Source organism: Sprattus sprattus (genome assembly GCF_963457725.1).
Source record: "Sprattus sprattus genome assembly, chromosome: 8".
Lineage (NCBI taxonomy): Eukaryota > Metazoa > Chordata > Actinopteri > Clupeiformes > Clupeidae > Sprattus > Sprattus sprattus.
In genome coordinates, this window is record NC_137927.1 from 8,259,346 (window position 1) to 8,271,212 (window position 11,867).

Sequence of the window (11,867 nt, forward strand, 5' to 3'; positions counted from 1 at the left end):
TGTGCTGTCAGTATGTTCAAATTATTCACATCTACCCTGCTCACTTTTGGAAGTGCCCGAGCACGTAGGACCCCTGGGTGCGCGCACGCTGGATCCATGCATGCCAGGATCCGCCCTTATTTGTGCTACGAAACGATAGTGGCAGAGACCCGACAAAGAATATATTGCAGAATTATGTTTTTACTGAACAGTTTTGCCCTAAACAATGCGAGCTTTTGTTTTCTCACAACACCGAACATGTCATGTGCAAATCAGAGGTATTTTTTGCGTCTTTAACTTGCGTTGAACTACTGATGAGGTACGGTAAATCTCGATCGTTTGTTATCTACACTACATAACGATTACTGTACCTTATATTAAAAGTACCGCCTCTCTCACTTGTACTGAAACGTTATTTATCACTTTACTATGTTCTTTTACAGTATCAGGAAATCACGAAACGTCCTCCCGTAGTGAGTGCTGCATCCACCCTGGAAAAAGAAATGGACACAGCGGTGGGATACTGTTAAAATTGAATAGCCTATGTTCTACAACGTGTTTACATTCGCCGATTACTTGTTTAGGGAGGAGAGAGTGTACCTGCCTGATTGTAGCACCTTATAGGGAAGTTTAAGCTGACTGTATAGTAATTAAAACTTTGATAAGAAGTGCAAGGCGGGGATAACATTGTCAGTGCCTATCTATCTTAATTAGCTTTTCTGTACTCTGTAAGGATTTAAGTTAAGCCTAAATTAAGTATGCTATTAGATATTGCAGGGGTGAATGGATACTTTGGATAAAAACGACTGCCAAATCAATGCATTTTATCTTTTATTGACCACATTATTATGTTCCAGGAGCTGACCCCAAACAGCTCAGAGCCAAGGGCGAGGGATGGTAAGAGTGGCAAACTGCTGCATCTTTTTCTTGGTCATTGCATCAGGGTTTCTGTCTTTAAAGTAGTCTACCCAACTCAGTCAGAGTCAGCCTCAAGGCTCAATAGGCTTATCCTACATTGCAGCTATTTCACTGATAGAAATGCAAAAGCCTATGCAATATGTACGCAAAGTCTAGCTCATTAGATAGATAGATAGATAGATAGATAGATAGATAGATGGATACTTTATTTATCCCGAGGGAAGCTTAGGAAAGTATTATATCTACACTATACCATAGGTCATTGACCCCCTATACCTTACTTGCTAATTCTACCACTGCTTGTTTGGTCAGACTGTGAATAGTTATTTTGATATCTGATTTTTTTCTTTCCAGTCACAGCGACCCTTACGAAGATCTACCTTTTCACCTATAACCTGATTCAGTTCTTGGGCTTTTTATGGATCTTTTCCAGTATGACGGTGCATCTTGTTCTTGAGGGAAAAGGTGAGCACAGTGCAACCCTTTTGTCTCAGATTCAGCGCTCAACAGGGACCAAGTTCTCAACTCTTTCTTTTCAGTGATCAATCAGTGATTAAATCCTCTTCTGTGTTCCCGTGACCATTGGTCTTGTCGCAAGGTGATGGGATGTGATTACCACTGCATATAGCTGTCTTAGTGATTAACTTTTTCTGGACTTCTAATCTTCTGAATTCAAATTGTTCACTGAATGGCTGTGTGGCCAGATTGTGGCAGAGCAGTGAATCTTGTTTGTATTTTGAGTTCCATGAGTTCCAGAGTATGACCGGTGATCTGAACAAGTGTTTTGTCTCTTCTTCTGTTTAAGACTCAGTTTACCAAACCTTTAGGTTCTGTTGGACCATGATGTTCATTTGTCAGATTTTGGCGGTGTTTGAGGTCATTAACCCTGCTTTGGGTCTGGTGAACACAGCAGTCTTCCCCGTCATGGTGCAGGTACAGTGCAATCATGCAGTTAACACTGAGCTGTAATAATAGGTTGGTTTGTTCTTGTTTAAGAATTCTTCAGTACACACTGAATGAAACTCATCTTATTTGTCCGACCAGCTCTTTCAACCCACATAAATCAGAGAAATGACAACAAATGTTCTCGTGTGCTCCATGGGGGGGGAACTAAACTCCATATGTGTCTCCATGAATGTGGCTGCTGATTGCCAAAAGCTTCATTTTTGGGTGCACTGCCCCTTTAAGTACTAATGGTGGTTCCCTCAGGACTGTGTTAAGATCATGTAACTTTAATGTATGTCTAATGGATCACAGAGCACGGTTAAGTGCTGGGCCAGGGCTGCAATATGGTAGGTAAAAATGGAGACTATTATTTTAAGAGTGTTTTCTTCCTTCTCTTTTTTTACTGGGCTTGGTCTGAACAGGTCATGGGGAGAAATGTCATACTCTTTGTCATTTTTGGAAGCCTGGGGGAAATGCAGACGCGCATTGTGGTGTTCTTTGTCTTCTACCTGTGGAGCTTCATTGAGATCTTCAGGTAGGAAAATCCCTGATCCCCATAATACTTCATAGCTGAAGTGCTTTCTAACCGTATGTGTTTTCCAGACATATCTGATCCAGTTAAGAGTGAAAAATGCCCAAAATGTCTATTGAGACACACTTTTATGCATGTTACAATATGATATGATTACGTTTCTCTGCTTTCGCACAGGTACCCTTTCTACATGCTTGCCTGCATTGGTTTGGAGTGGAGACTCCTCACCTGGCTTAGGTTTACCATCTGGGCTGTACTTTACCCACTGGGAACACTAGCCGAAGGTGAGAAGACACTGACTATCTCTGTCCTGCTTGTGTTTCAACCTTCATGCCCTCTTTTTGCCTTTCATTCCACAAAGTTGTCTCCACACATCTAATGTTTCCTTTTTTATCAGACTTTATTGCATTACACACACTCCCTCATTCTCTCTCTCTCTCTCTCTCTCTCTCTCTCTCTCTCTCTCTCTCTCTCTCTCTCTCTCTCTCTCTCTCTGACTGTCTGTCTTGCAGCGGTGGCTGTTGTGCAGTCTCTGAGCATCTTTGATGAGTCTGGTCTGTACAGCATCCCTCTACCTGCAGCCCTGGGCCAATCCATCAGCTTCTCCTTCACACTCAAGCTATATCTGGTTGTCATGTTTCTGGGTAAGTGGATTCAGTTATGTAATTGAGAAAGATTAAGGTTGGCATTAGGTTATACCAACACTGGAAATAAACTGTAAATGATATGAACATTGTAGTAACCAGTAGAGCTTCCGTAACATTGTGGTAACCAGTAAAGCCTCCTAACATTGTGAAATTATATTGTGCGTGTGAGTGTGTGTGTGTGTGTGTGTTTTGGGGGGGGGCAGGACAGATAGAAAGTGAATCAGTGAATTAGTGTATCATCTATGACTTTTTTAATCCTCTAGGTCTCTTTATAAACATGAAGCATTTTATCAGCCAGAGAAGGCGCCATTTCCTCAGGAGACACCTCAAAGTGGACTGAACCACACACACTCTTCCCTCCAAGTCAAGTAATCAGTGTGGACACATGATGGCAGCACTTCGATCCCATTCAATTCTCTCCATGGGGTCTCCATGGGGGGTTAACTGCTCTATCTCTAAGCACATGGCAGTGACACAACTAGTTCTTGGCCGTGTCAGTTCAAATCAAATGCGGAATGTTTACATCTGCTACCGTTGATTATACAGTAAATACGTTGTGAAATGAAACAAAAACACACCACAGTTAAATTTGTATTAGTATTGATTGATTCACATCGATATGAAAGGATTACATGACTAACAACTGGTGAAAAAGTAATATGAAAATATTTGTTCACTGAATTAGCGCATTCTGTCCCAAACAGTTGCGTTGCAGTTTATAAGTTTCAGTTTCGCTTTCAGTATTTCAACGTGAATGAGAGGGAGCACAAGAACTGAGCGTCTAGCAGCGATTATCATATCATAGACATATATGATGCATGTATATGTCTGTGGGCACGATCTCAAGCACGTGCAAAAGTTGTTGTTGTCCAATTTCAATCTAGTTTCGAGAGACACATGCGCGCCCAGTCCAATTCCCAGCGGAATCGAATCGTGTGTCCAGGGGTTTACATCGGAGTCCAGTCGGACTCAAGCTGGACACAATGAATCTAGTTCTGGGGAGTCACATGTGTCCAATATCCAATTTAAATCGGACTGAAATCGGAAATTGGACGCATGTGTCCACACTGAAGTACTCACTATCAACTCCTTCCTTGGACCCAAACACTACAGTGTGACAAGAATAAAGTATGACTACACAGCTCCTGTGTTCTGGACGCCCAATGGATTCTTTATTCTAAATGGTTACATAGAAGACTAAGGTGACCTGAGGGGTGTCTTACCACAGCAAATCCACTTGCTGTGACTGTGTCATTATTACCAACAGTATTTTAATTTTGTTTGGTATTGAGTACACCACCTGTTCTGTCTCGTTACCCATGCCTCAACTCATCTTCTCAATATAACTACACCACTAGCTGTCTCCTTACCAATCCCATAATATAACACCCACAAAGATGCACTGCTCCACCTAGAACAAGTGTAACATGGCAGAAACACACAGATTAGTCTGACAATCTTACAGTCACTTTCAACTGGCACTAGTCTGTGTATAACTTAGTTACTTTTAGGAACCAAACCACACATATATTGGAAATGTCCTGGATATTTTTCTATCTAGCAGGTTAGATTTCAGTGTGTTTTAGTAGGAGCAGAAACAATGCCTTTGTCATCTCAGCATTACACCATTGTCTGGACATTTCAGAGGTACAAGATTGATGGTTTGCGCCTTTCTGATGAGTTGAGAGTTTTGGGGTTGTTTTTTGTCACTTTGTTGTTCAGTATCTTTGAAAGGCAAGGAGACAAGTGGCAACAGTATCATGTTTAGTTTTTTGATTTATTTTTGTGAAAAAAATCATTTGAACACACTGGACTGAACAACTTGTATTTACTAAATCTGTGGCTGTTGCAGGAATTGCAGGATTTCTGTACTTGAATACCCTTAATTTCCCCCTCCCTTAATGACCTCAATGCATTATCATTCATTTATAAGAGGTTCCCTACCCAAAGGCTTTTAAAGGGATGGTCCTTGATTTTTGCTGGAGCACAAAAACCCTTGCTGCTGATTGGCTGGAATAGTATAATGCACAGTCCAAGCCATGTTGTCTTTTTTCACATTTACAGAGCCAGGACTGTGCACGAGCAAAAACCTAAAAGGACCGCTAGAAGAGCCGAGAAGAATTTAGCTGAATTTGACAAAAACTGAAGTGAATTATAATCAAGGACTAAACCTTTAAGAATCAGACATGCACATATTGCGATGTGTTCCAAAATAAATGATCTTTTCCTCATAAAAAAACTGTTGTCTATAAATGATGAACAATTGATACAAACATATAGTATTCATGCCCTGTTATACAATTCAAACAAGACAAATATTTCGGTCATTTTAAGAAACACCAACACCAAGATTTCGTGGAAGGATGTTTGCCAACTTTTTATCTACTTTGTATGTTAATTTGAAACCCCTAAAAATGAAACTGCAAGTAGGTGAGCTAGCATACAGTTAGAGCTACAAGCTAAACAGTTAAAATGTATTATTGTTATCATTATTTTCATTATGGTAAAACAATGAAGTGTTAAAATGTTTTAAGTGAATACCTCGAGATAGTCTTTGAGCAACATCAAATAGCCTACATTTGTTCATGTTTTACTGTAGCAAACATTTATATCACTTTTAAAATGGCAGTTGAACTGTGAAATCTGAGCGCAACTGTCATATTGCACCTACAGTATGTGTGCACCCCAGTGACTGTAAAAAGCACGCACAGCATCATGACGTCATGCCTTTCCGTTACCCAGATATGAAGTCAAAATGCATCAAAATGAGAGGTGACATTTTCAAATTGACTATACGTTTTTTAGTTCTCCACTTTTTAAATGAGCGTACACTGTCATTGATGCACATCTTTTTTATCTTAGTTGTTGACTTGGCCTCTGAAGCACCTTGAGGTCTTTGGCTGGGTCCACCACACAGCCCTCCGCTTGATAATGTGCCAGGAGGTCAGCCCAGAGCTCATTGCATCGTAGAAGGTGACGGTTACCTGTTGGTTTTGGAAAAAATCAAGTGAGTCACTCTTCACAGTACTCCGCTCAAGGATGATGGTAACATCTTTCCCCCAAAAGTAGATCAGAGACATCTTTAAAAACGTTGCATACATATTGGACTGCTTTTTCAAGTTGAAGATAGCTGGGACCTTTGTTGAAGTCCCTACATTTTGTGAAGTTTCACATTTCACACACGTGCATAATCCTCACCTTCATCTAAAAATTCTTCCCATACATTTCTAAGTGTGCACAGATATCAGAGGAGCAATATTAATCTTTGTAGGACAGTCTGTCAATTTGAGAGGTCATGTTCTGTAATTACTGATTGAAATACAGTACTTTGTGCTGTCCCTAAGACTCAAAGGTGAAGATCAGATTTGCTGGCATGTTCAGCTTCAAACATCCTTTGTCTGTTGAGTCATGTGACTTGAGTGCATGCATTTACCCAGAATGCACAGGCCGTCCTGAGCCCGCGTGATGGCCACGTTCACCTGGTTGGGGTCAGTGATGAAGCCCAGGTGTCTCCCCTGCCAGGCTTTGCTGTAGCTGGGACAAGCCTGCAGCTCGGAAGGCTGACAGGAACGCACCGTAGAGAGGATAACATATGGCCACTCACTCCCTGCACACACACGGGGGCGACAGAGAGGGAGATAATTTGTGTGAATTAGTTAGACTAAATTAGTGATCAATGAAAAAAAAAACATTTTGTGTGTGTATATATACAGTGGGGAAAATAAGTATTTGAACCCCTTGCGATTTCACAAGTTAGGCCGCTTGCAAAGAAATGTGTGATCTATAATTGTAATGGTAGGTGTATACAGGGTTCCCACGCTTGCCTTGAAAAAAAATTCCATGCTACCTCCTGATTTTCCAGGTACCATATAAAGTGATGATCTATAGGCCCCTGAAGCGCCCCCCTTCCCTCACACACACAACCCCCTAAAACACCTGACTACTTACTTGATTTAAAAGATGTGTCAGTCAAGTCTACATTGTAAATACTTAGAGATTATGTCTTTTTTATAATATTCATGCATGAAATAATGCAACAAGCTGTAGATGAACAATCAACTGTGAGGTTGACCTATGCTAGAAGTTGGCTAGAAGTCTCTCTCTCTCCCTACACCGATCCCCTGCCTCTCTCTCTCTCTCTCTCTCCACCGATCACCTGTCTCTCTCTCTCTCTCTCCCTCCACCGATCCCCTGTCTCTCTCTCCCTCCACCGATCCCGTTACTCTCACCCCAGTGTGCTGGTGTACGGCCCTCAGAAAGCAGTGTGCTGGTGTACGGCCCTTAGGGACACATTTCTAACCCAGCTCCCACGGCCCTCTCTTCCTCCCGTCCCTGCTGAGACCTGCATGTGCTTGCTAACCATCATTAATGAATCCACATTCAAAACAAACTCCCCTAAATGTGGTGAATAACACGGTTTTAGGAAAAGTCAATGAGTAAAACTGCATATGGGGATCAAACATAGTTCTAGTATTTTAAAAGCAAGGTAAAAATCAGCAAGTTGCAGCCAGCTAGTTAGCAAGATTGCACTGCTTACTACCTAACATTGATAAACCCAGGTTTACCGCACAGTTAAAATAATAACCCTAACTTGCGTAAGATGTTTCACTGTAGATGTCAAGGCTCCCATGTTGGCTGGGAAATGTATGTATTTGACCCTTCTATTGAGATCGCGAGTAACGTTTCTTGGCTATATTCCCGAAGTCCACCAATCCGAAACTATACTTTTAAAGTCCATTTCACCAGGTTGCCTGCATCAAATTCCAACATCCAATACCAGAAAGGATGCCAAGAGCATGCTCTACATCTACAACATGGGATCATCCATTTCTATCAACAGTAAAAGCTGTTCACATGTAAAGGTTTTTATAAACGCATCTTAATTCTGTGCTCAATAGTACTATTTTTCACATCATCCAATAAAATTTTCCAGGACAACTGTTTCAATTTCCATGTAAGTGTTCACTTTTGCCCAGTTTCCATGACTTTTCCAAACCTGGAAAATGAAAAAATAAATTCCATGTTTTCCATGTTTTCCAGGTACCGTGGGAACCCTGGTATATTAACAGTGAGAAACAGAATATCAACAAAAAAATCCAGAAAAATGCATTTTATAACATTTATGACTTTATTTGCATTTGATGCAAAAAATAAGTATTTGAACCCCCAAAACTGACTGACAAAAATGACTTAGTACTTGGTGGAATAACCCTTATTGGCAAGCACAGACGTCAGACGTTTCTTGTAGTTGGTCACCAGGTTTAGGAGGGACATCTCAGGAGGGATTTTGGTCCACTCCTTTTTCCAGATCCTCTCCAAATCTTTAAGGTTGTGTTTTCAATGGGAGGGAATGAGGGAATGAGGTTCAAGCCCAATATTCCACGTTACATGGCCCTATCCATAGTCCCCTTGATGCGGTGGAGTCGTCCTGTACCCTTGGCAGAGAAACAGCCCCAAAGCATAATGTTTCCACCGCCATGCTTGATGGTGGGTATGATGTACTCTTGGGGTCATATTCAGCATTCCCCCCCCTGTCAAACACGGCAAGTCGAGTTAATGCCAAAGAGCTTGATTTTGGTATCATCTGACCACATTCTGTCTCCCAATCCTCCCTAGAATCATTCAAGTGTGCAATGGTAAACTTCAGATGGCCCTGTACATGCGCTTCCTTGAGCAGGGGGACCTTGCGAGTGCTGCAGTACTTCAAAAAATGATGGCGTGGTGTGTTGCCAATGGTTTTCTTGGTGACTCTGGTCCCAGCTGCCTTGAGATCATTCACAAGCTCCCCCTGTGTAGTTTTGGGGTTATTCTGCACCTTCCGAATGATCACTGATTCCGCACGAGGGGATATCTTGCATGGAGCCCCAGACCTAGAGCGGGTGACAGTTGTTTGGTGTTGCTTCCATTTATGAATAATCGCACCAATAGTTATCTGCTTCTCACCAAGCTGCTTGCCGGTGGTTTTTTAGCCCATTCCAGCCTTGTGCAGGTCTACAATCTTATCTCTGACGTCCTTGGACAGCTCTTTAGTCTTGCCCATGGTGGTGAGGTTGAAGGTGTGAAGTATGATTCATGGACAGGTTTCTTTTATACAGGTCATCAGTTGAGATCAGGTATACCTTGTTAGACTTAATGAGGACTAATCTGTGTGCTTTTTGGGCACATAACTGGCCATTGGGAGCCAGAATTATTGCTGTTTGCTTGGGGGTTCAAATACTTATTTTTTGCATCAAATGCAAATAAAGTCATAAATCTTATAAAATGCAGTTTTCTGGAATTTTTTTGAATTTTTTCTTTTTCTCACTGTTGAAATACACCTACCATTACAATTCTAGATCACACATTTCTTTGGAAGTGGCCAAACTTGCGAAGTCGGCAGGGGTTCAAATACTTATTTTCCCCACTGTACATACACACACACAAAAAACATTTTCATTAATATGTACTGTACATATAGTATATATTGATACTAGTACAATGAGATGTAATAGTCAAAGTTGTAAAAGAGTGATGTTGAGCTCACCTTGGCTCTTTGTTATGGTACATGCAGTCACATTTTCGATGCCACTCTCTTTTAGCTTTGTATTGATTTGGGACACCTGTGCATTGTATGGTGTAAGAATAGCGATATTCTCTGGTAAAACCTTTGAGACTTTTATCAGGAGTTTAGCAACCCGGACCTTTATTGTCAGGGGAAAAAATGGAAATGGGATAATATTATAAGATAATATTTCACAGAGGTAGGTCACTGTATAATAACATATATATCAGCGCAGATGAAAGTAATGTGAATGAATCTAATTTTTGAGAGCTACTAACCTGTTTCACAGGTCTTTATTGTGTTGGAAAATACAATATGTTAGGAACTAAGTTAATGCACACAATTTTCTTGTAGGAAAGTGGTGCAATTACTTTTTTATGCATGTCTTGTGCAATTATTTCCTGTTTGCTAACTTACTGCTTGTGAAGCTTCCTCTAGGTTGGCTTTTGAGTTTTCATTCCCAGTGGTAGTTGATACAATGAGACTATCTTCTATGGCCTGGATATGGCCAAACACGATGGGCGTTGTTTTCATGTTTTTGGTTAGCAGGTAGCACTGTCCCCTTTTTGCACCTGTCTTGAGACGACCCTCATAAAACATAGCTGAGGGAAAGGCACAGATGGCCTCATGCTGATAAAGAAGGACAGATGTTAAAATAATTAGTTAATTAAATATATTGTTTTATGGCTTAGAAAAAGGCTTACATCAGTATGTATTCAAACTTGGTTGGTCAGTGCTTTGAATATTAGATACCACAGTGTACAGTCTGTACAGTCTGTTGGTGTGTGAGAGTTAGAAAGCAAAAATTGATAGTGTACTACAGTACCATTCTGTACTGTGTGTCCAGCATCAATGCGTTGTCCATGTATCGCTCCAACAAGGATCGCTTCATACCCATCTCCTTAACGGCAGCACATTCTACAATAGGCCGTAGCTGCTTATGATCGCCTAGCAGAACAATCTGGCAAAGAACATTCATTAGCACTATTTCTGTACGTCCAGGAAGTAAAAGGCAAACCTTCATGTGCTTCATTTACGCATTCATTTTATTTATAGAATGTGGATTATATAATTACCCCTACATTTTCGTGTAAAGACTTTCCGTGAAAGTGTCTGTGGAATTTCCCTTTGGATTTGAATTATATTTAACTCTTTTTAATCTGAACGAACCTGTTCTGGATTGTGAGAAACCAGTGGAATTAAGGCCTCAGGCTCTGTTACCATGGCACACTCGTCTATGAGAATCTGACGGAAATCCATGGCCTCTATGAAGTTTGGGTTCAAGGCACTTGCACAGGTGCATAGGATGACATCCTGCTTACGCAACTCATGCAGTTTAGCCTGCTTTTGGACTTCTCTATATCTGCAGATAGACACATGAACAATAGGTTAGGACGTCTTTATATCTGCAAACTGACACGTGAACAATAGGTTAGGATGTCTTTATATCTGCAGATAGACACATGAACAGTAGGTTAGGACCTATATATGCCCCCCTCCCCACATCAGTACATTTGAAGTCTGCCTCACCTCTCAAGGTCACCCTCCATGAGCAGACCTTTTTTGATGTTCTCATCAAATGTTTTGATTACTTCTGACAATGGATTTGAGGATTCTCTTATCTGATGCATCAGAGAGATTGGCCTGCAATAGATTCAGTGCCTCAGAAGACTGCATTTATGTAAACTGATTACTAAACTGAAATTAAATGTTAGCATTGTTATAAGATTTCTGTTTAGGGTCAGAAAAACATCAGGATTTTGATATACCCAGTTCATCCTAGGCTTCATGTTTCCATTATAGCCGTATACTGAATGCCTGCTTAAGTTTCTGGTTGCTGTGTCTATTGTCCTGGTCAACCTCCTCACAAGGTGAAACGTGATAACCGCATTTCCAGATAGTGATTCAAATGCTCAAACCTGAGTTCCCCTTTGGGCTTCTGATCTCGAAGGGATTGCCTGCACAGCTTCAGTTCACTGCCCGGGTACGGAAACTCCAGAATCTCCATCTGCTCACTGTAGACCCGCATCGGTTTCAGTACCCCATCCCTGTGTAACTTCAGGAGCTGCCCTGTAGACGCCATTGAAGCAGGTGATGGCACATTAATGAACTAGACGTAACCTAAAGCGTTACAAAATATGACCGCCGAACTGTTCAGTAGGTTTTGGCACAGAATAAGTCATGGTTGTCAGTGTGTTTTTGTGTGTTTTGTGTGTGTAAATTGGTTTGTGTTTCATTTTTATTTATTAAAGGAAGTATTTGTGCATGCGTACATACAGCCGCGGAAAAAATTAAGAGACCACTT

At 41.1% G+C, this 11,867-nt stretch overlaps 1 protein-coding gene across 1 annotated transcript; it reads left to right on the forward strand.

Annotated features, from left to right (window-relative positions):
* Positions 1-168: 168 nt before the first annotated feature.
* On the forward strand, positions 169-3,361 carry LOC308368848 (very-long-chain (3R)-3-hydroxyacyl-CoA dehydratase-like; the record flags this gene model as incomplete). Its single annotated transcript, XM_080843130.1, has 9 exons — positions 169-298; positions 423-494; positions 837-876; positions 1,252-1,362; positions 1,703-1,830; positions 2,265-2,377; positions 2,552-2,658; positions 2,887-3,018; positions 3,285-3,361. Exons 2-9 carry the CDS (start codon positions 483-485, stop codon positions 3,359-3,361), a joined length of 720 nt encoding a protein of 239 aa, XP_080699256.1. The 5' UTR covers positions 169-298; positions 423-482.
* Between the last annotated feature and the right edge of the window lie 8,506 nt (positions 3,362-11,867).